This window comes from Zeugodacus cucurbitae, chromosome 5 (assembly GCF_028554725.1).
Source record: "Zeugodacus cucurbitae isolate PBARC_wt_2022May chromosome 5, idZeuCucr1.2, whole genome shotgun sequence".
Taxonomy (NCBI): domain Eukaryota; kingdom Metazoa; phylum Arthropoda; class Insecta; order Diptera; family Tephritidae; genus Zeugodacus; species Zeugodacus cucurbitae.
Genome location: NC_071670.1, coordinates 66,531,837 through 66,557,670, shown reverse-complemented (window position 1 = coordinate 66,557,670; position 25,834 = coordinate 66,531,837). Strand labels below are relative to the sequence as shown.

The following is a 25,834-nucleotide window of genomic DNA, read 5'->3' as shown; positions in this document are numbered from 1 at the left end:
CGTCGATTCGCCTCATTTCATTTTCGAATATACAAGATGTGTTCAAAAAATAACGGGAATTTTGTTTTTTTGAAAAAAAATTATTAATTCGTCTACATTAATGTTATCGCCTACAAATTGGCCACACTCGATGCACTTAAGCCAGCGCTTCTTCCAAACGTCGAAACATTTCTCAAACTCGATTTTTGGATTAGCTCTTGGGTCTTTCAGCGATTTCTCGTATGCTTGTAAAATGAAGGCCCTTTTTTTTGAAAAGTCACATGAAGTTTTGTCCGGCAAATATGGAATTCACTAAATTCCCGTTATTTCATTTTCTAATACAAGTAACCATATTTTTGTCCTTATCTCTCAAGTTGCTCCCGTATAGTGAGGCATGAGTACCAAAAATGTTGATCAACGTTATAAATTATGGTCAAAATGTTATCTCCAGTTATTTTCTCCTTTCTTTTTATTATCTGAGAACCTCTTGGTGGGTTTACAAGCAAAATCGAATTTTAAATTTCACTTTTCTGATCGCTGTTTGAGTGCATTTTCCTTGCGGAACTATTTATCCAGTTGCATTTAGTAGACTAGACTTTGACGACTCCTTACTTTGCCATCGCATTGCCAATTTTTATTTAATTTTGCCTCTCCTTTTGATTTTTGAGACTTGTTTGTTCGATTCACCATTCTTCTAAGTTAGCACATTCTTTCAAATTTATTAAATATAGTGGAACTTCTCTAACTCGAATCACCATAATCCACAAAAAAACGTCGAGTTAGAGAGACTTTCGAGTTATAGAAGGTAATTTTTATGAATTTTGACTTCTATTGCCAATTCAATAGTTCGAAATATGGAGAACTTCGAGTTAGAGCAGTTCGAGTTATGGAAGTTCAACGGTATATTTAATCGCAATATATTTTTTTTTTATTTAAATGTAATTTTTATTGAAATATGTCATTGCACTTACAAGTAATTAGAGTCAATGTGGAAATATTGACATTATTTTTGACATAATAAACAGTTTTACATTAGATGCAACCACACATGGCTTGTCTAACAATGAAGTACACATGACTAGACATTAAATGCTAAGACATTCACACATACAACGGATACAAACACGCAAACTTATTTGATAATACAAAATTAATTTTGCTTTTAATGACATGGCTAAGGCGAATATTTTTATCGTGATAAACACTAACATTACTTAAGTAGGCTACTTTTTTTGGTTTTCTTTTTTGGATCACTTACGCAAGATCGTCACAAGTTTCTTAAGCTTATGTAAAATTATAATTATGTAAATACAGTTATATAACCTAAATCATGTTGCAATCATGCCGCCAACTACGCATTCTGATTCGGTTGTATCACCACCCAGCCGTCGTCGGCCAGCATTTCTTGCGGTTGCTGTTGTTGTGCGCCGACACCACCGCTTGACGGTGTCACACGCGCATTGCCAGCGAGCAAGTCCATTTGTTGTTGCGTGACGTTAGCGCCACTCGGTCGCACCGCCGATCGTGCCTGTTCGGCCAGTAGATTTTCACGTTGTTGCTTCAAATTGTTGTAGAGTTCCAAGAGCTCTTGCTGCAGAAAATTAAAAAAATAAAATTTTTATATTCAGGTCTGCATTTATAAAATATGGTCTTACCTTCTCCTTAATTTTCCTCAACATCTCTTGTTTTTTCTGCCGCTCTTCTGGATCCAAGCCTTGTATAATTTTCTCTTTGAAATCTTGCGCATAGTAGAGTCTCGTATCCACGCGCAAATATTCTTTGGCCAAACGTCGGTGTTCTCTGTAGATGGCTTGTGATTCTTCATTGTCCGCTATCGGCTGCTCGGGTTGCAATTCGGGATCTAGCATTTCAGCAAGCGGCGGATCGTCGCTGTCATCATTATCGTCCACATCTTCATGTGTGGCCGCATCATTGAAGTCTCTCTCAGCCATGGAAGTGCTGGTTATCATCGGCTTGGTTTCGGTAACGGTGAGTCCCTCTTTGCCATCGTTCTTTGCTACAAATTAGAAGAATGAAAGAGTTACACGATTGCTTATGGTTGTAAAATATATAAAACTAGAATATACAGTATATTTAAAATAAATCCTTTTATACATTCTTATAAATTTTTCTAATTTTATAAAACTAGACATGGTTGCATTTGATGGTTCATCTTAACCTACATATAGTAAAAAAATTCCATTCTCATGAGTATAGCTACTTTCTATCGAACAAATAACCTGATTTATATCTGATCAAAGACAAGGTGTCAACTCCACAGCATTTTAGAACAATATTTCCATTTTTCATCACGAAAATATGCTTTCTCTCATACTTATCTAAACGATGTGGCAACTGACCCTAAATGTAGGCAATGTTTTATTTTTGATACCGCGAATAATAACACAATCTCATAAATTATTTATTTCAATTAGAGATATATGAGTATGAGTCATGAACTCTGACCTTTGGATACGATAAACTTAAATAGTATAGTCCGGTTTTCTAACCGGTAAGATCCCTAAAAACAATTCTGATCCTAAAACAAGGCCGACAGCTTTACATCTCACTACTCTCACTACTCTTTGTAATGTTTAATGTTTGGGAGATCAAAGCAAAATACAAACATTCATCAACATCAAAAATATTGAAAGGTAGAGGACCACCGACCTCCTAACTGAAAACATCATACCAGATATTAACGATTAAAGGTGGTTTTCAAAATTTGAAGTTCCGCTCATCAAGCCACTTTAGTTAGATTATGAAACTTTAAATAAGTTTATCTCAAAACTCAAAATTTTAATCGGTAGACACGATATCTCGAAAGGTGATGAAGTTATGATTTTGTTAAAATTTTAGACACATCCTTTGGAATAACATTATCAAGATAATGTACGAAGGATTTTTAAACAATATTTTGGAGCCAATATATGCCGAAATTTGACCAAAAATTTAATTTTATGGTTAAAACTCTGTCAAAAATTCAGATTTCCATATTTTCTTTTTTCCTTCGTTCATTAACTAGATTTATCCATCTACATCAATATATTTTTGGTTTATTGATTTTAGATCAGTCAATAATGAGTTATGATGTCCACGGCAAAGGCATTTTTTTGGACATATCCTGCGAATGATGTACTAACGGCTGAGTTTTCAGAATCTTGAAATAACAATTTCAAAAATTGTAAAAAACACCCTTGTTTTCAGCCTCTGACACACACACCTAATCCCTTAAGTTCGCGGTGTGATCACACTAGATAGCATTCGGCATTTTATGTTTCTAACAAATTCATTAAAATCTATTACCAAGTCTAACATAAGTGTAAAGTGAAGTAAAATAGACCGTAATTAGAGCAAAAATTGAATGTTAAGGGGTTAGGGGTAGTCAGGATTTTCAAAAAATCATTTTTAAGAGTAAAATCTTAAAAATATTCTCTGAAAATTTGAAGTTGATCCGATAATAACTTTTCGAGTTATTCGACAAATAACAAAGAGCGCTCAGGCACTCCAACACACTAGTGTCAAACTTTAAATGCGTTTATCTCAAAACTATGTTTTTTGAACTGGTGACAACTGTAACTCGATAACCGCTCAGTCGATTTTAATGAAATTCATGCAGCTTTTAGCATACATAATAAACTCAGGCCTGATCCGAATGATTTTCTTTCAAAAATTTCGATTTTTTAAGACAATTGTTAAATGTTTGACATGTTAATTTTTTCCCAAAAATCTAAAAAAAATTTTTGGAAAAAAACCTTCGGATCAGACCCAAGATTATCTATTTATAAAACTATTTTTTTTATCCGATTGATTTTAGATGAATCTCCAAGGACTTATAATAGTCAGCGCAAGGTCCTTTTTTTGAAACTGGGTCAACACAGACAGCTATAACTTTGGAAATATAGATTTTTTTTAAATTTTCGTAACTTTAAGTCAAAACATTTTATAATAATGCCACATTATTACTTTTGTAAAATAACATGAACTAATTTTCTTCTTAAAATGAAAGAAGAACGGTCCGAAACATTCTTGTATACTTTCTGTTTTATTTTAAAATAATTGGATAAATAAAAAAAACAATTTAAAACAAAACAATTACTCTTTAAGTCGGTATATTTTATATTTATACCCTGAACAGGGTATATTAAGTTCCGCATTTTATAATTTTATATTCCGAAGTATATATAACTTCCGCATTTTACTGCATATCTTCACGAAATTTGGTGTGAGTTATTGTTCATAGAAATAATTTAATCTCCGAAAAAATTGTTCAGATCGGTTCACTATAGCATATAGCTGTCATACAAACCGAACGATCGGAATCAATGGCTTGTATGGAAAATTTTCGCATTTGAAGTGGTATCTTCACGAAATTTGGTGTGAGTTATTGTTCATAGAAATAAAGAAATAATTTAATCTCCGAAAATATTGTTCAGATCGGTTCACTATAGCATATAGCTGCCATTCAAACTGAACGATCGGAATCAAGGGCTTGTATAGAAAACTTCCGCATTTTACTGCATATCTTCACGAAATTTGGTGTGAGTTATTGTTCATAGAAATAATTTAATCTCCGAAAAAATTGTTCAGATCGGTTCACTATAGCATATAGCTGTCATACAAACCGAACGATCGGAATCAATGGCTTGTATGGAAAATTTTCGCATTTGAAGTGGTATCTTCACGAAATTTGGTGTGAGTTATTGTTCATAGAAATAATTTAATCTCCGAAAAAATTGTTCAGATCGGTTCACTATAGCATATAGCTGCCATACAAACCGAATGAACGGAATCAATGGCTTGTATGGAAAATTTTCGCATTTGACGTGGTATCTTCACGAAATTTGACAAAGAAATGCACCTGTGAAGGGTTTATTAGCTTCGGTACAGCCGAAGTTAACGTTTTTTCTTGTTTAAAAATAACTTTACAAAAAACTTAATATTTTGTAATGTCTTTAATTATTGACAACTCATCAGGTGGAGCTTTAAAAATAATGCTAGCAATCCTTTTAAGTGTCTTCGATTCGCCACTTCATTTCACGCTATATTTGAGCTGTTCTCTCTTAACTATAACCTTATTAAACGTAAACACATTTATCGCCATTAATACATACTATAGATAATCCAACAACTGTGTAGATCGGTTTGATTTGCTGTCGTCATTATTGTTGTGGCATCACACATTATTTTGTTTTGCTTTTGAACACTGTTTGTTTTCTTTATTTGATTTGTTTTGGTGCGCGTTGATTTGCTCTAATTGAAATTATTCCAAAAATTTACCAACATTTTTTCGAGCAGTTTATAATATTTTTTCTTTAATACTTGTTTAATTTTTTTATAGTTTGTTTATTGTTTTTTCTTAAGTCTTTGATATGGAGTTAAAAAACAATCAATCAATTAATCACAGATTTGTAATAGTAATAATATTAAATGGTTTCAATGATGACTCAGTTTAATGAAGAGCTGCACTCTTATTATTTCATAATCTGCAGTCATGGTTCAATAATTCACGAGTTTGTTATTGCGGAAGTGATTGTGAGTTTCAAACGCCCAATCAAATATTTTGCGTGGAAATTATAAACTCATATTCTTCATAGTACTAATCCAAGTTTAAAATTTTTCACTTAAAAAGTGCTCAGTAAGGAAGGGTCAATGTTTTTCGATGCTTAAAAGGTTATCTAATGAATTTGTATTTTGAAAATCCTTCTAGTTTGCATAAACATGACTTAAGAAGGTTTTTATAAGGTTCTATTGATATTCTAAGAAACATTGTGACGAACTAGAACCTAACCTATAAGGCATACTTCTAATAGAAATAGAAAAAAACAGAGTAACATTTAAAGTATCATAGCGATTCTTAGTATCGACTGGAAAACTAAGTCCACAGCTACTAGTTAAACCCTGTCCAAATGCAAATACACCTTTTGAGTTTCAGTTTAAGAGATATTTTTACTTTAATGGATTGTTAGGGAGTTAAGATGATGCCTTTAGATATAACTGGTACTATGACTTGGCTACTAAACTAAGGAATTTTGGTAAGCAGTTGCTGAAGAAGTCACACTTAGTGTTATTATTACTAAGGGATTGCGAGTAAAGTCAATAAGTTACTCAGACCTATTTTTTTAGAATCTGCTGTTCTTAAGACAAAAACAATAAATATTTGCCTTTAGATAGATTGTAAGTCTTACAAAATGCCGTAAAACTGGAACTTACATATATGTACGTGGTGTGCTCAAAAAATAACGGGAATTGAAAATTTAAAAAAATTTAAACGGGCTTGGAGAGTTCTAATTTCGTTGTTTCATGCTTGTTCGTGAATTCTTGTTCTAAAACAACCTCCATATTTGCCAGACATGACTTCGTGTGACTTTTTTCTAACTCCAAAAAAGGGAACCTTAAATGGCCGTTTTGTCGTTTGACAGCATAAAAGAAATCTGTAAGAGCCAAAGGCTATCCTAAAAATCGAGTTTGAAAAGTCTTTCAACGATTAGAAGAAGTGCTGTCATAAATGCATAATTTCGGATGGGGACAATTTTATAGGAGAAATTTTAAGAAATACAGTGGAACTGCTCTAACTCGAATCACCATAATCCACAAAAAGACTTCGAGTTAGAGAGACTTCGATTTATAGAATATATCGATATAGAGTGACTCTTTTCAAATCCTATCCTGTGCCCTTTCGATTTATGGAAGGAATTTTGTATGAAAGTTGCCTTCTATTGCCACTTTAAGAGTTCGAGTTATGGAGAACTTCGAGTTAGGGAAGGAAATTTGTATGAAATTTGGCTTCTAAACGCTATTGCCAATTCGAGTGTTCGAGTTGTGGAGATCTTCCAGTTATAGAAGTTCGAGTTATGGAAGTTCCACTGTATTAAAAATAAATAAATTTTTTGAGCAAAATCGCCAAAACTGGCGGTTCCACCGAAATGGATTCATATTTGAAGAAGGATATATTTCCCAAAAACTAAACTACGCCACTGCAACAACAATAAAGGTAACAAGTTTTTTGCTGTCAACTAATCACCGATTTGAAACGACCTTTCGACTTTTTTTTTGGCTACGAGATACAGTGTAGGTCGAGTGTTTAGTTCGCATATTCTAAAACCACAAGGACAATTGACAATTATTTTACAATTTACTGGAATATCTAAATTTATAAAAGAAAGCTCAACATGTCAAAGGTTGTTAGAAAACCAGTGAGAAAAGGTTTGATCAGAAATGTTCCATTGCGCCGAAAATTTTGCATTACAAAAATACAACAACAACATATTTTATTTATTATTTTGTTTATATAATTAATTTTTATTTTTTCCATTATAATTTCTCCAAACTTTGTATTATTTATGCTCCATAATATTTTCCACACAACACAAAACAAATCATTAATACTCGTATCACACATTCACAGCCACATTCACCAGCATTTGTTTACATGCGTGTGGCGCGGCGCGATCGGGAAAATGGACATTTAATTATGTAAAGCGATTCTAGAAGCGCTGCATATTTACACAAACAAAACTGCACAGATTTTCAATTATTTAATGAATTTTCGATAATACGAAATTGGTATGAACTTTGCACTGAAAAGTTCGAACTGAATGTTTTTGAGAAATATTACGATTTTCCCTGCGGCACGAACATTCAGTCCAACATATGTATGTATGTGCGTGTGTGTATTTGCTACGTTTAAGAAATGGGGCAAACTATTTAATGGATACCGCGCGTACAAAATTCGAAAACGCCGACGAAAATTTCTTTCTACATGTACACAATCACGCTCGCTCACAGACTGAGACTAGACCCCAAGAGCTGAACGCTGTCGACAGCAAGAACAATGAGCTGTGAGTGTGGCAACGGATGGGGATCAGCATCCCCCAATGAGATTTCCACTCCACGCCGCCTAGAGCTAAGTAATTATACAATTTTATGCACATTAGCCACCGTGTGTTCGTATGTGTGTGTGTGTGTGTGTAAGCACGTGAAGTCGTGAGTGACGGAGAGCCATAAGGAGCACAGGCAAGGCTACTGCTACTCTTCTCAATTTGGACAGCGTTGACGTCATACAAGAAATACTGTGAAGGTATGTGCCCGCTGACGACGACTCATCACAATGAAAATTAGTCGTACGCACAGTGGGTTAAAGATGCTCAAAATGTGGGTAAAAATATTTTGGTCGATTAAAAACGAAAATTTCGACAATTAAATCATTAAAAAACTTTTTAAAGACCGATTTGTACAGATGTTGAATCATTTTACGAATCGCTGACTTTTAACCCACTGATAAACACATCGGGTCATATTGCCCCGAAAGAAAGCACTTTTTTATTTATATATATGTTAGAATTGAATACGGGTCTAATAGCACTATTCTTAGGGCCATAAAACGTGGTTATTTCCAAATTGGAAGCTCTAATATGATTAGGGGTTTATTCAGAATTTTTTTTTTAGAAGTGGACCTCGGCCTTCTATCTAAAAGCTTATCAAATAAGCTACTAGAGTTAAACCCAATAAAATGTGCACAGAATATATGTAATATGTGATCTAATAATTGTCTAACAGTACAAAGTTCAAATGCGCTTTCTTCCTCATCCAGTCCCTCACTCCTCTCCAACTGCATTCTATGTAGTCGAGTTAAAAATTTAATGATATCCATCAGCCGGCTGTCGCTCACGAATCGAATGTGCGGACAAGCAACCACCAGCGGCCAACGTCACGTTGGACACTGACGCGCATATTGTTTTCACTTTTAAAGCTTCTGCGCTTTGTTTTTGTACGATTTTGTGTTTTGTGTTTGGTAGGTTTTTTAGAGATATTTATTTAGAAAACATGCTGACGTGTCAAAGTGATTTCTAAATTTGGGACAAGAGCCAGCGCAGCACAAGTGATCTGCGAACAACTTAGAAACATCCATTTGACGTGTATATATAGTATGTACTAGGTGTAGGTGTGGACCAGGTACAAATATTTATGTCCATTGTAGCATGTGAGAATAAGAACGATAGTGTTCTCGAATGCGACGATGTGATGTAAACGAGATTTTGATAAATGAAGTTTATTCATTTTCTAATCCAAATCGACTGCAACGAAATTGTGTTACGCAACGAAATGCGTTACGTTTGCTTTTGTACAAAGAATTAATTTGGGAATAATTGTAATTTGAATATTTTTGTTTAGTTTAAAAAAAATATTGCCACTTTGAAAATATGTTTGGTCAGTGTTGCCACTTATTAAAAAAAAAGTTAATAAGCTTAATGAATAATAAGTATCAAAAATTTTCAAATTACCATACTAAATATAGATAAAAATTCGAAAACATAAGAAAGTTTACACTTGAAAATATTTTAGTTTTCAGTAGAGTTGCCACCTGCTTAAAATTTTTATTTACTACGATTGATAACATAAATAAAATATTAAAATTTTGGTCTCAAACTAATTAGGTTTAATATAGTAATATCTCGGAATTATTTCTGAGTAGGGTTGCCGACTATTTCAATTTTTTGAATGTAAATAAAACAAGTAAGGAAAGGTTAAGTTCGGGTGTAACCGAACATTTTATACTCTCGCAATTTATTGAAGAGATTTTATTAAGATAACTCACCCATTTACCCATAAATTCGGCATAAAGTTGAGTAGAATAACGAAAATCGTCATATATAGATATGAGAGCTGAGATAATTCCTGAACCGATTTCATTCAATTTCACCAGCAAGGTACACTATATCCAATACTAAACGCTCACTTAATTTTGCTAAGATATATCACATATTAACCAATACATATATGCGTAATAAAGTCCAACGAATTTTTGAAAAACCTATAATTAGGTATATGGGAGCTAGGAGATGTTGTGACCCGATTTTAATAATTTTTGGAACAGCGATACACTATTGGAAGAAAACAATTTCCTCTGAATTACATTAAATTATCTGAGAGATTTACCATATTTTCGGTTAAAATTTCACGTAAGGCCATGAGTTCAACATGTTCGATATCTGGGGCCTTCAAAAGTTATACTCCGTTTTCGACAATTTTTTCATGCCACAGATTCATTGGTTCCTAATGTATATATTATAAAGTGAATACGTGGTTGTGAACCGATTTCGCTCATTTTTTAACCGTGTTGTCAGGGTGTCAGGAAAATATTATATACCAATTTTCATTGAAATCTGTCGAGTAGTTCCTGAAATATAGTTTTTGACCCATAAGTGGGCGATGCCACGCCCATTTTTCATTTTGTAAAAAAAATTGTGTGAAGCTTCCTTTTGCTATTTCTTCTGTAAAATGTAGTGTTTCTGGCGTTTTTCGTTAGTGAGTTAACTCACTTTTAGTAATTTTCAACCTAACTTTCGTATGGGAGGTGGGCGTGGTTATCATCCGATTTTTTCATTTTTGGACTGTATAAGGAAATGGCTAAAAGAAACGACTTCAGAAAGTTTGGTTTATATAGCTTTATTGATTTGCGAGTTATATACAAAAAACCTATTTGGGGGCGGGGTCACGCCCACTTTTCAAAAACAATTACATCCAAAAGTGCACCTCCCTAATGTGATCCTATGTTCCAAATTTTATAGCTTTATTTATGGCTTAGTTATGACACTGTATAGGTTTTCGGTTTCCGCCATTTTGTGGGCGTGGCAGTGGTCCAATTTTGCCCATTTTCGAAAGCAACCTCCTCAGGGTGCCAAGGAATATGTGTTCCAAGTTTCATTAAGATATCTTAATTTTTACTCAAGTTATCGCTTGCACGGACAGACGGACAGACGGACGGACAGACATCCGGATTTCAAATCCACTCGTCATCCTGATCATTTATATATATATAACCCCATATCTAGATCTTTTATTTCTTGGTGACACAAACAACCGTTATGTGAATAAAACTACTATACTCTGTGCAACATGTTGCGAGAGTATAAACATAAATTAAATATTACAATAATTGTTCTCTTTTCGTTGTATTTTTCATATAGTTTTCTATCAAAATCTATCTCTGAGTAGGGTTGCCACCTGCTTACCTGCTTAAAATTTTTATTTACTACGATTGATAACACAACTTGAATATTACAATATTGGTCTCAAACTAATACTATATTAATATACTCTCAAAATTATCGCTGAATAGGGTTGACAACTGCTGAAAATTGTTCAATCTAAGAAATAGGCATCAAATAAAAGGTATTTAAGAACTCATTGTTGAAGGAAAGAATTTGAATAGACTTAACGTTTAGGAGAAGGCAATCTTTATATTTTTTTAAATTTGAAATTCGAAATACTGCATGAAATCGTTTTTTAAAGACTAAAAATTTTAATTTTTTAAATTAAATTTGAATTTGAAATTTTAATGTCTTCAAAATACTGAAATCAATGAGACATTCGAGGAAGCTTAACGTTACTCACTTTCGAAGTAAAAAATAACTATAAAACTATAAACTAAACTATAACGTCATATTTATTTTCGAATCAAAATAATTAAAAAAAAAAAATTAATTAATAAAATGTAACAAACAACTTACACACCTAAAATTACCGCTGATTCAGCCACATTTTATATTCGTCTCTGAGTTTCTTTTTTAGAAACTAAAATTATGAAGAAATTATCACTTTTCCGCCTCGACAACTTCTCGGAAAACTTTTCATATAAATAATAATCATAAATCTCAGATTTTTATTTTATTTTAATTTATAACAAAATAACAAAAAAAAAACACTAAACGCACATCTGCTTGCAGTAATTTGTACTAATATGAAATCCAACATTTCATTTCGTTAGCACACACTTCGGCAATATCCTTCTAATTAATCGCCATGATAATGACTCATACGGCGCGAGGCGGTGCGGCACGGTGTGGGGTGCGGCGCATAATAGTGCGTTGTCAAAATCGTGCTCGATCGCTTGCTATTTTCGTTCATTGAATTGGTCCGTGGCGGTGAATGGCTCACTCACAAACATAAATCTCAATTATTGGGCGAGAAAACCCCTAATGAAATTCATTATGTTTGTGCGAAGTGAAAGAAAACACAAACTTTCCTATTTAAAGACTATTTATACGGAGATTTATCCACCGATATACGTACATATATACTCAAAGTTAATACATAAGTGTATAAATATATATGAAAATACAAGAAAATTCGTATGTTTTTGAGAATCTGCTAATCTTTTGGACTCCCAGCCACACTTTTACTTTGCAACAAGTAGAACTACACAACTTGTTCGCCTCATTATTTAATGTTTGTTTCTGTGTTTATGCGATAAACAAAAAAAAAACAGATTTTAAATATCTAACAAAATTCTGAGATGAATTGAAAGTGTTAAACGATGGCGAGATATTTCCAAAAACTGGAGATTTTAGCTAATTTTCTATGAATTTTACTTTGTAAAGTAATAGAGAACGAGTTGCCATCAAATTCTTTTTTGTAATCTCTACAAATATTTCAGATAATCCAATCGACTTGCTATATGTTCATATGGTATAGAACTTGATGATGGGAGACATGCTTTCAAAAAGAATTCGAGGTTATAAGGAAGAAATAGTGGTGCAACATTCTTTTTTAGGATCTAGAAAAAAAAGGATCCAATTCTTTTTAAGATTTAGAAAGGTAAAGTAAAATTTACCAGTTTTTTTCGGCTTGAAAATCTTTGTCTAAAACCATCTTATTTTATTAAATCCATTTTATTAAAATTCCTTGATACAAGTTGGATCTTTCTTTCAAACCTTCCAAGATGGAATAAAATAGGCGCGACTAAGAGTGTAGTTTCGCAATATTTTAAATATAGGAACAAATTAACACTTATTTAGAACTTTTGTCACTCGACCTTGAATATATTTTTCAGCCGAATCTCATTCGAAAAATGTATTTTTATGCTCTGACCACAAAAAATATTTTTTTTTTTAACTTTCTTCTTCGAAAATGTTTCTCATAAATTAACGTTCGAAGTCGCCCTAAAACTTGTTGGATTCTAACAAGGCGCTTAACACAAAATTAGAAGAAGATGCTCGGAAGGTAGTAGAGATGTTAAAAGAACTAATATATTAAATTAAGAGGCTGTCGAAAACTCCGCTGGATCGTTTTTTTTAACAAAAACTCGGTATAAGACGAGTGGTCCAAAACAGTCCATCCTTACTCAAAAAGTTTGTTAGATCCTAACCGCCTTTCTCTTCTTTTCATACATTTTGACACATTTTGACATAGTTTCGACATTTGTCTCTCTCTCTCTCTCTCTCTCTCTCTCTCTCTCTTAGAGTGATCAATCAAGAAAGCTTCCAACCTTGAGGGAATCTATGCAAATTTCAAATCAAATTGTAAACAGAACTTAAATATGCAACTGACATGATTCACTCCTTAATAGAGATGAATACTATAAGTGTGGCTGGAACACAGCTGCGACAAGAGACAGTAATGGAAGAAGAATTTGAAACGCTGTGTCATGAATGTTAAACATTGCGACAGCATTTCAATCATGACTGATTAAAATTCAGAACAAAAACTTAATAAGCTCAAAATCAATGTAGGAACTAATAAATGATCAAATAAAAATATATCATAAATGAAATATCATTTCACTTAAAATATAATTCACTTATTTATATAAATATTATAGAAAAATTGCACTCGTGGAAAGCCTACTGTACATACGAGTATATGTAAATATCCATCTGTCGCAATTTTATTGCTATCTGCCCATCTTTGCTTCTAATGAGTCATATGAATCGTCAAGCTGCCATTGGTTGCTCATCTTCATCTTCACAGACTGTAGACAACATATAGTATATGTGTATATGTATATACATATGTGTACCGTGTGAGATTTTTATCCCATGAATCCCATGAATATCGAAAATTGTTTTTTATATCGGTACGTAAATGTAAACAAATCGTATAAAAAATGTGATTTTCAATTTTTAGTTTGTGTTTACCCAGTTAGGAAACGTTTTGTTTTGGATTTAGTTGAGGTTAAGTTAAGCTTTATTAAGCTAGAAGCTTTTTAAACATAACTTTATAGTTAAAAAATGTTATGAAGTTTTTGAAAGTGAAATTGACCGAATTGGCCTTAGGCAACAGGTTTGAGAACCGCTCGACCATATTTTGAATCATCAGAATGCTATTTATGGCTTTCTATTGCATGAAAGCTTAAATTAATGAGTAAAACTTGGAATAAAACCATGCTTATTTTCACTTATTTTCCAATTAATTTCAAGTCATTGTACACAATTCTTAAGGCTAAGAGAGCAAATAAACGCATATAAGTTCGAGGAAATTAAAAAAGGAAATTAGCCCTTAATTTTATTAAGAAAACACACAATTTGACCCATTATTCGCCATAAAGTCCACTAGAATAACGTAAATAGTATATATGGGAGCTGAGGTAATTCCTGGACCGATTTCACTTATTTTCATCACCAAGCTATGTTATATCCAATATTTAACGGTCACTTATTTTGTTGAAATGTCTCACATATTAACCTGCATATACGGTATGAGGGCCAACGGATGTTTGAAAACCCTAATAGGTATATGGGAGCAAGGGGAAGTCATGATTTTACCCATTTTTTGACACTTTATTAGAAGAAAAATATTTATTTAAAATATCTGAGAAATTTTCCGATACTTTCGGTAAAAAAATTTTTATTAGACAGTGAGGCCTTTGTTTGATATCTGGGGCCTTGAAAAGTTATAGAGCGATTTTGATTTTTCTTTAAAACGATATCTACATCGTTACCTAATTAATATATTCTAAAGAGAACGAATCAGATGGAATTTCAAATAGTGTTATATGGGAAGTAGGCGTGGTTGTTAATCGATTTCGCTCATTTTCCATACGTAACTTCATGATATCAAGAAAATAATATGCACCAGATTTCATTAAAATGTATCTAGTAGTTCCTGAGGTATGGCTTTTAACCCAAAAGTGAGCGAACTATGCCCATTTTTTATAAAAATCTGAATGCAGCTCTACTCTACCATATTTTCTATGAAATTTCTGCCATTTTCCGTTAGTGAGTAAACGCACTTAAAGTAGTTTTCAACATTTACGTTTACTTCAACATAACCTTTGTATGGGGGGTGGGTATGTTTATTATCCAATTTCATCCATTTTCATAGTTTATGATGGGGATAATAAAGATAAATGCCCTCTTTCGCCCATCTACAATAGTAACTTCAAGCACAGATCAAAGTATGCAACCTACTCTATCGTGGTCTCTCGGATTTTCTCAAACGGAATGCAGAATTTTTAAATATTAAACAAATAATGCAGTAAAATCTAAGAGATAATGACTGTTTGTAATGGAAAACGTAATTCAAAATTACAATTAATTCCAATTAAAACACAAATAATTGCATTCTTCGGCCGGCCGAGCATTCTCGCAGCAGCGAATCGCCGGCTACTTTCTCTCAACTTTCCCCGAAAGTGACAATATTTCAAAGCCAATGCAATAATTTAACATTTCACAAGCCTCGCACAGCATTAACATAAATGGCATTTCGACATGCATAAATCAACAATTATATTGCAGGTAATTTCAATAAAATATCACTTTGTATGAGACATTCATTTTCGCGGTGCGGCAGATGCGGCCGATGCGGACGATTCAGCAAATTTTTGCACAATTAAATAATTTTCGTGCAAAACGTAAATGCACAACAATGAACAGACAAGCGTCTATATACACACACTCATATATGTATGTATATATTGAAATAATTGTGATGAGTCTGCTGGTGAGCAGCAGGCGAGCAGGCGGCGGCAGTTTGTAGATGAATTCTTCATAAATTATTGAATTTGATGAAAAATACACTTTTCACGCGCACCGTGTGAAAACTTCGCAAATTTATATAGTCATAAATATTTGTGTGTGGAAAATTGCCGCTAGCTTTATTGCGGTTCAGAGAAATCGACACCACACACAGGCACAAACATACATACATACTCGTACATATGTGGACTGTATACAAATTTACTGCAATGCCATTAATTTGGCCCAACAGATTTGATATTTCGGTAAGTCTTTGAATTGGACATATAGCATACATATATACTTCATTGGCGCGAGTGCGACTGCGACTGACTACAGAAACATCAAAATATTTTGACTTGTTGAGCACTTCTACGCCTGATGATTTACCGACACGGCGTAAATGTCGCTGACGAATCCATTTCGACTTTTCGGCTGAGTCAGTGCGGTTTCAGCGCGCTAGAGCTATAGTTTATGGGCCAAATGTATTGTGTTGTTGTAGTAAATGAAAATTAGGCTGAAAAAAGGCGTGCGTGTCCAAGGATATATATTTATACTAAATTTATAAATTGTTATAGAAACTGCTTTTCCAGTTAGTGAAATGAAAAGTAACAGTTTTCTCATACAAGTTATGAATATAGTTCGTAGCCCACTATTAGGCGCATGAGCCTAAACCTTACCCAGAGTACTTATGTGTATATTTTCCATATGCGACTATACTCTGCTTATTATTAAAATATCTTTTATACATTTAAAAGCAAGAACATTCCTAAAAAAGAATAACGTTGCCTACATTTAGGCGCATATGCACTTTAACCTTAAAATAAAAGAAATTGCTATAGTAAATTTATTTTTTTGAAGACGATCTAATAACTGAAGTCGGTTACAACTTTTGTAGGCATTTTGTTTTCAATATTTGCATATACTGGGTGTGTTCAAAAAATAACGGGAATTGTAAAATCTAAGTTTATTACAATTGTATATTTAAATTTTGTAAAATTTCACGGATTTGGAGAATTCAATTGTCAATTGCATTATTTTTTGAATAAACCTGGTATTCTCATTTATAAAATACCAAAATTACCGCATACCGACGACAATCGGTTTTAGGAAACCAGAAAGGACTCGGAATTATTACCTCTCAAGAAATATTATCGCTGCAAAATTGTATAAAAAAATTTTTGGCGTTTATTTATTATACCAACAACAACAACTATTGAATAATATACTTTTGACTCTCTTATGTCTGATGAATCAAAATGCCTAACATAAATATGTTTGTATGTATGTCTTTCGAAAATCATTTTTATTTCCATAATTTATAGAATTATAAATACGAGCATTAATATAAATGTGTTGTTCTTTTAACTTAACGGCGTGGAATTTTTGTTGATTTTCATAATTTACCGTAATCAAATAAATCTTCCAAGATCTTCATTTCTAATTTATTCGTTCATTTTTTATTTCTAATATGACTCGATTGTTTTTCTTGGAATCAAAGGATTAGATGGGGGGAAAAGCATTCGCAATTTGTCTACAACTTCAAAAAGTTTTGATATGGAAACTTTTGAAATAATATTTGTTGTTGTTGTAGCGGTATATAATATTTCCGACACAATTTTAAGGTTTGCTAGTGATTTGATAGTCTTTGGTTTGATAAAATAGGGGTCCATTTTAAAAATTTAATTGCATACAATTTTTAAAAAGGTGGCAACCCTTTAAAAAATCTTCAAAGAAAATTGTGCTTGGACCCTATTAGTTTGCAGTTTACACTGTAAAATTGTATGAACAAGCATACATATTTATGAAAATTTATTGAAAATTTAATTGCATAAAAAATATAAACAGGTGGCAACGCTTCTCGAAAAAAATTTCATCAATTTTTAAATGTATGTAATGCTTACAATAATTATTTATCCATTTTTTACTTAAAAAATTGAAACAGGTGGCAACGCGTTTATATTTTTATTTTAAATCATTCGAAAATTATTTAAAATGGTTTAACTTTTATTGCGATAATGTTCAGTAACAGCGAACGTGACGAAATATTGTGTGTCACACAATATCGTTACAGACCTCAATTTCAAGTTTCACATGTCAACAAAAAATAATACATATTTAGTTACTGTTACTTAATATACAAACATACACATTTGTATATAAACGAAAAAAAGTAGTAATTTTAGAAATTAATTTTGGGCATTTCTGATTCTAAAACACAATTTTGGATGTGGCAACGCTGTGCGCTACACAATTTCGTTGCAGTCGATTGATTTTACTATCGTGCCTAAAGAAATTCTACATCAAAGATGTAAACATTAACAGCGAATGCGGTTGCAAAACAAACGAGCGCGTAACTACAGCGAATAAGTGATAAATAAATGAAAATTCGTCTATGATAACAAAGAAATTCTCCATCGGTAAGTATTTTAATCTACACTATTTAGCATAGTAAATGTCATAACTAACGTTCCCACAATCACAATTGTTTAATAGCAATGCCGAAAACAGCTGCTGAACGGGCGAAAGCGTACAGAGCAAGAAAACGGGCGATGAATCCAACGAAAAAGCAGGCGAAAAGTGGCAAGCAGAGAAGTCAAGAATACAGAGCAAAGAAAAAACTAATGAAAACAAATGCGAACGACATTACTAACACAAACCGGGTTACTGAACTGCCAGCTGATGGGGAGGCAACAAGCAACAGGCACGATGTTGCTCCAGCGCCACCACCGAAACCAATTAAAACCTCTGCACAACGAATGCGTGAATATAGGGAGAGAAAACGCGCAAGCCGACCACCGAAGAAGCCAGCGAAAAGTAATACACAGCGTAGTCAAGAGTTTAGAGCGAAGCGAAGACTGCTGAGCCCGGAGATACGCAGTTTAGCTGCCATGTATGTGGTGGCTGAATTGACAGTCGATCAGGGAGCTACGAAGGATAATGCTGAGGGCTTTGAGTGTGCCTAGAGAGCTTAGCGGGAATTTATTTGAAAAATATACCTCTCCCCGTTAAATTTAAAGTTTACGACACACGCAAGGAAATCTTACTTCTGGCGTATTTAGTTCTGGGATCACAACTTTTTAATGTCCCGATAAGCTTTAGAAAAATAAGACTAGCGGTGTATTTTCGTATGTCTAAAGATAAATAGTTTTCGAAAATCAATTTGAAATTATTAAATTAGTTGTAATTAATTAAAAAAATATGTTGAAGTTATTCGGGAAGAAAAACTATTTTGATAAACAATTTAAAAAAATGTTTGTTGTTTTTTTTTCATAGTAAAAGTGTAAAAATTAATAGGGAAATTTGCAATAAAATATTTGAGAAAACATAACTATGAACTGTTAAATTTTTGAAGATTACCGTTAAAGCAAAGTACTGTTACCAGATCATGTTTTTGATTATTTTGGGAAATTATTTAATTTTAGCGTCATGTTCATGAATTTTGAAATATATTTTTGATTTAAAAAACGATTGATTTACGATATATTTAAATATAATTATAAATTAATGAAATAATTAATTAATGAATAGTTCAATTTAGTCACTTAAAATGTATAGAGGATAGTTTAGTGAACAAATGAAACACTTGTAAATAAGAGATTTTCATATTGAATTTTCAAAAACGGGTCTTTAAATCATGAAAGAAATAATGAGAGATTTGTGAAGAAGATTCCGTTTGCTTATGAAAAGATATATCATTTGAACGAGAATACTTTCACTTTCGGCTTATTAGCAAAATTTTAAAAGTGAAATGGTGGAAAGATATTTTTGTGGGGAAAACAATAATACGAAGCAAGCAAAATATGTTTAAAAAAATCAATGAGTAAAGACTAGCTTAAAATTTAAGAAGTACTGAAAGTACTAAACGTATTGTCTATGTCATGTAATAAATAGGACGTGGGCCACCGATGGAAGGAAGCAAGGGTCATATGTGAAAAATTGGTGGACTCTAAAAGCTTCTTATAAAAAAAAATTATTATAGAAAGTTAAACCAAAATTATCTTATTTACAAACTTAAATCCTATTTTCCAGATCCAGCAGTACTTAATAATTACTGAAGTAATTGCGGAAAAGCTTCTGCTTGGAAAGACAAAGTTTAGCAATGTTTGTTGCTAGCAATTTAAAGTCGATTGACCGACTGTTCACTGCCGAAATACCAGATGCTAGTGCCAACATGGTTCATGATGACTCATTGAGAGCATGCTGAGTGATGGCGTGCCTTCAGCAAACCGAACAAAAAATATATACTCAAATAAAAAAGTAAATATATGCCACATACATACATATTTACACACACATTTTAATACATACGAATGTGTATGTGTGTGTCTGTATGTAAAGCAGAGTCAATGATTGTTTCTATTTTCATTTTTGGGTGAAAAGTGGGAAAATTGTTTTCAGCTCGTCGCAAAAATCGTCACGCGGCACAGCCTCGATGGCTACAAATAACAATATAATACACTACAACAAATATATACCGAAAAAAAATAATTAAAATTAAAAATCAAAAACAAAAACAAAAATTAACGAAAAATTCTTGTAGACAAACATTGCTGCTCATTTTACGACGCCAGCAGCAGCAGCCAAAAACTAGACCAATGAGCATTTCGCCGCATTTAAAGCGGACCATTTGTGGGTTGTTCGGGTGTGTGGGGCGCGGCATCAAAAATGCTTTGACGACTGCTTACGCATCTCGAAAATGTTTTTTGCACACATGCGTTGCAGATTTACTGCAGCGATACAAAATTGCATCGCAAAATTTTAATGATCTACGTTAATTTGGGCGCAATGCTGTGGCACGCTCTCGCTCTCTGGCAAGATGATGCCCCCTTCGGTTGGCAGAACACTTTCGTGTAGTGCAGAGTATTTTGGGTGTGCGCTGAAACGCAAATATGAGAATCGTAGACGTTTATAGACGAAGATAACAAAAAAAAAAAAAAACAAAAAAATATAATAATATGAAAAATTAAAAAAAAAAAATAATACTAATTTAAATAAAATAATAAAAAAAAATAAAATATTAATAATTTAAATAAAATAATATAAACTAACTAAAAAATATTGCAAAAAAAAAATAAAAAATAATAATAATTTAAAATAAAAATATAAACTAAAAGCAATAAAAAGTTATAGATAAGCATATTAAATAATTAAATAAAATTAAGAAACTTAATAAAATATTAATTTATAATAAAACTTAGAATAATAACATATACAAAATTTTCTTTCAGATTTTTTCAAATTAATTTTCTAAAAATGAACATTCTCCTATCTATCGTTATTTATAAAACCAGTAATAATATGTACATTTTTTATATTGTAATAACAACAACAGACATAAATTACTCTAAGTCTCACAAATGCTGCACAGACAGTTCGCCACCAGCAAAACAAAAAAATAAAAATAAAAAAATACAATATGAGTCATTTATAAAGACACAAATGTAATTCTAAAAGTGTCTGTTTGTATGTAAGGACATTTCTTCATCTTTAAAAATAACACATGTAACCCACCCATCTGTTGTGTGTGCACTTAAGCTGCTTAAGAATTTTATTTTATATTGTTTTATAATATGTCGTTATTAATCTTTTTAGTGTGCTTATTCTCATGTGTTCGCTATAATTAGTGAATTAGTGCTCGCTTTTCGAAAATCACATTTGAGTGATTGTAGTTTGGCAAAAGACACAAGTCAATAATGGTGATTCCACGTAGTGTATAAAACAAATTTTTGTTAATTTTTTTTTTTATATTTGTTTTTGTGTTTCGGTTGTGTTTACTGTTATTAATATTTTTTAGTTTTAAACTACTTTGTTATAAAAAAAAATTGTATGTGGAATTTTTATTGAATTATTATATAAATAATTTATTCTAAATTAGTTGTTGTTGTTGTAGCAGCAAACATTTCAAAAATAATTTTGTGGAATGCAGGCGTTGTGAAATTACTTGGGACTGTTAAAAATCGGGTGCATTTTCAGTTATGGAGACCTGTCTATAGTGGAAGGCTTCTCACCCACATTATTGTAATCGTGATATGAATCAGTTAATTGCTGCAACTGAATTAAATATGCCCGTAGAAAGCTTGAATACGTTTGCGGCATTTAAACGAGCTGAGTTGTGTTCAGATATTCGAATTAATTATAAATAATTTGTTTTTTGCTTGCCTATTCTATCGAATTTATATTCAACAACAACAACAAATTATGATGTTTAATTATTAATATCATTCCAATATTCGATCAATGAGTCAACTTTGCTACAGATAATTACAGTCTTTCAAATATTTGAGGTTATCAGTTTAATTTATCATTTTTTATCTAACGGTAAGTTTATCAGAAGGTGAATGGTCAAAATTATCAACACTTAAAGCTTTCAACGTCGGGACCAAATTCTTAACAAAAATTGTTTTTCTACAAAATAGGCGATTTTCAACAAAATTTGCAAAAAGTGGTGTTTCAGATCATTAAAGTAATTTTTTCAATGGCAGACTTCGAGTTTAATGCCATACAACCGAATGTATAATAAATTCCGAGTTTGTGGCTTAAGTTTAATGTTCATCATCGAACTCCGCAAAATAAAGGTCGTTCTTAAAATATCCTTTTTTGCTAAATTGTGATGATATAACGGTCTTATGTAAAAAAAAAAAGTTTTGCGTGCTCTGCTCTAGGGTTGAATTTGGTGATATGTGAATAATTCTGTGTACATAGAAACTCAATAATTTTGATTGAAAATGGTAAAACGGCATACAGATAGAACTATCAAGGACAGTCCTCAGCCGAATAAAATCCGGGTCGACACCGGTACCGCAAAACCGACTGTTCTGAAAGTTGTTTTATAACTCATATTTTGTTTCTGAAATCTAACTATATAGGTTCCTGTATAACGCTATATTCGAAAATTCATAAGTAAATAAGAATTGTAGTACGTTTTCGAAACTTTAAAATATACTAATTTCTCTTAAAACTAAACTAACTACGTTATCACTACACACTCACCCCGAAATAAGTCCCAAGCACGCTGTATATGCACAAAACGAGAATAAAAAATATATAAATTATAAACATTATAAATAGGTATTAAATGCCGTAGCTCAACTCACCGGGTCAACATCGATTGTCAGCGGATTCATATTGAAATTAGCCGTTTGAGTAATGCCGTTACGTATAGTTTCATAACGTTTGGACGCCGATGGTGATGGTGTCATGTTGAACATATCTGCGGTCGCTTCTTGCTGACTTAAAGACGATTCAGACTCTTCGGGTATAGCATCCCAACATGTTAGCCCGGCGATGTGTGCGGTTGGTGTAGGTGTTGTTGTTGGCACAATAAAGTTGGAGTAACCCTCCGTGCTGTTCGTGGGTGTAATCGAGGAATCTGTGGTGTTTGTATGATCTGCCGTATTTGTTGGTGTTAAATCCAATGATGTGCTGTTGGAGTTTTCGGTGGAACGCAGACTACTGAAATCGAGTTGATAACTGTCAGTGGATTGTGTGCTGTCCGTGCAGACAATCTAGAATAATATATAAAATATGTAATATTAAGCTCAATAATTCAAGTTAATCAAGAAGAAGAATTCAGTTTTTTAGTATCTATATTTTTGGTATCTCTGTAGAAATGTGACCGACCTGAAGATGTTTAAACTCATACTCCAATGCTTCATCAGCTCCGGGCAGATCCGCTGTTACCCGCTTCATGAAAGTTAACACTTGTGCCATGGGTGGACGCTCCGCTGGCTCCTTAAGCCAACATGCCTGCATAAGATTTTGTATTGGTTGAGGAATTTTCGGATTCATTGGTGGTCGATGGCCTGCAAAAGTGAGTGAGTTAAATAAATATTTGTTATTTGTTATTTATTTATAATATTTTCCGGATAAGAATTGTATTGAAGAGAACACTAATTTCTTCCAGTCTAATTACTCACCTTTGTGTATTTGCCATTGTATTGAATAAGCGTTTGTGATTTCTGCAAAAGGCTGTTGACGCGTCAGCACCACCCATAACACTGTGGCCCAACTGAAGACATCACATTTTTCATCATATTTACACGACGAGAACACCTTAAATTTTAGCGAAAATATATATTTTTTGTTTTGATAAGATAATATAACCTAAAAAAGCAAATTCACCTCCGGTGCCATGTACACAGCCGTGCCACGATTATTAGTCATCTTTGTAGCCTGATCTGCAACAGTACCGAAGTCACAAATCTTCAAATGACGTCCCTTATTTGTAAGTAACAAATTCAGGGGCTTCAAGTCTCGATGAATTAAAGGTTTTGGTTTCATTGCATGCAGATAGGCAACACCCTACACAAAATAGTATTACTATAAGAAAATCAAATCTTTTTTTTTGTAATAATGTGAGCGTACCTCCGCACATTGACAGGCCCAACTCATAGCATGCGCTGTTGAGTAGTATGGTTTCACTTTGCCATGTAGAAATGTATGTAAGGAACCACCTTCCATAAACTCCATTATGAGGTATATTGATTGTTGATTTGCACTTATTGCATAAAGCTCTATAATGTTGGGATGGCTGACACGAGATAGTTGACGCACCTGTAAAAAAATAAAAATGAGTTTTTAAGAAATATTTAAATAAATAACTATCAAAATGCTTATTTTCCATTTTAAAAATTCTGTATTACAAAATCTTAAATTAAAAAAAAAGTGCTATTACCTCTGTTTCAATAGCTTCAGCTTGATCCGGATTAGCCATGAACTCTTTGGCGGCTACTCGTCGCTCCTGCCATTTCACTTTGTAAACCACTCCAAAGGAGCCATGTCCTATTTTCTGTAACGTATAGTATTATGTATGAATACAATTCTAATTACAACCATTTGGTATCTTTTTTATAATAATTTTTACATACTTCTTCTAATATAAGCTCTTCAAAAGGTATTATGGGTTTGAACTGTTCCAAACCTTCAGTTATACAAGGGAGATATGTTGTGAGTGCTGGTTTTGAAAGTGTAGACGGGGGTGATGGTGCATTTATTGTCACAGCTTTTGTTTTTGGTGTAGTCACCATTTGTTCGGCGGCATTACTGTTGGAATTTTCAGAATTTAAGGATGGTGAGGTCGAAACAACATCTGCTGCCGTCGTTAAGTTATCTTGTGATGCGACATCTTCGGCATTCGTTCCAACAGTCATTTGGTCGGTGGTATTTTCCAATTCTGCCATCTACAGATAACACTTTTTAAGGAATAAATATTGTAGGAACGCTCCACTGATGTTTCGATATGGAATTATATAGCTGGCGGCTTCAGCGTTGAAACGCAAATTGTTTTGCTTTGCTATCTTTGTTAACAACTAACAACACATTCTTCAGGTTCATCAATTGTATGTAGTTAATATGAATTGTTTTCTTTAACAAATAACGTATATTTTGTTTATGTCTTATCGAGAGCAAACTACAGTTATATGAAGTATATAAATAAACTAAATAAATATAAATTAAAGTTACGACAATTTTCAATTATAATTATTCACTTTTTAATCGGTTATCAGCTGTCAAAAATGTAGTATGTCATGTAAAGCAGAGAACGAAATTGGTATTTAATGTATTGTGCGACATCTATATGATTAGGAAAGAAAAACAGCGAAAATCAAATTGGACCGTATCAGAGACCGTGTATAAAAGTGCATTAATTTTATTATCGTAAAATATCACCTTCCGTTTTAATTACAAATTCGCTACCTGAGAAATTTTCCTATTGGATTTGTCGTGTAATAAATACCAGCTGCAAAATATTCAATAATTCAATAATTGGACATCCAGTCAAGAACGCATTGCAACTTGTTATTTACCAAGCATTGCAATCTCAAACCGTAATCAACAAAGGCCAAAGGCGAGAACAACTGAAAAACGACGAGAGTAATTCCCTCGTTTTCTTTGACGCTTTGTTTTAATAACCAGCGAAGCTGCCCTCACTCATTCGTCGATAGAGACTTATAATTTATTATCAACTCAAGTCGTGAATCAGCTTTGTCGTCGAGGTAGATCATTCAGTCTTTGTGTGCCAGCGAAATATTGTAGTTGATGTTTCAGTTAAATTGTGCATTGTTCAACATATAAAAAAACACAGTGTTCCGTACGCAAAAGTAAAACCTTCGTGC

The 25,834-nt window shown here is 32.8% G+C and overlaps 2 protein-coding genes across 3 annotated transcripts; one reads left to right on the top strand and one right to left on the bottom strand.

Moving 5' to 3' along the window:
- Positions 1-921: 921 nt before the first annotated feature.
- On the bottom strand, positions 922-25,531 carry Tak1_0 (mitogen-activated protein kinase kinase kinase 7). 2 transcript variants are annotated; one of them, XM_011183361.3, is made up of 12 exons: positions 25,389-25,531; positions 25,208-25,292; positions 24,587-25,128; positions 24,394-24,507; positions 24,084-24,272; positions 23,841-24,020; positions 23,636-23,771; positions 23,340-23,521; positions 22,814-23,224; positions 22,710-22,731; positions 1,635-1,996; positions 922-1,570 (listed from the first exon to the last, which is right to left on the bottom strand). In XM_011183361.3, the coding sequence occupies exons 3-12, from the start codon at positions 24,896-24,898 to the stop codon at positions 1,331-1,333; spliced, it is 2,148 nt and encodes a 715-aa protein (XP_011181663.2). In that variant the 5' UTR covers positions 24,899-25,128; positions 25,208-25,292; positions 25,389-25,531; the 3' UTR covers positions 922-1,330. The 2 variants fall into 2 exon arrangements, with proteins under 2 accessions (XP_011181663.2, XP_054086750.1); XM_054230775.1 differs by having other exon boundaries at positions 24,587-25,082.
- Positions 17,955-18,960, top strand: LOC105211752 (uncharacterized). Its single transcript, XM_011183360.3, has 2 exons — positions 17,955-18,136; positions 18,213-18,960. Exons 1-2 carry the CDS (start codon positions 18,112-18,114, stop codon positions 18,680-18,682), a joined length of 495 nt encoding a protein of 164 aa, XP_011181662.2. The 5' UTR covers positions 17,955-18,111; the 3' UTR covers positions 18,683-18,960.
- Positions 25,532-25,834: the final 303 nt, after the last annotated feature.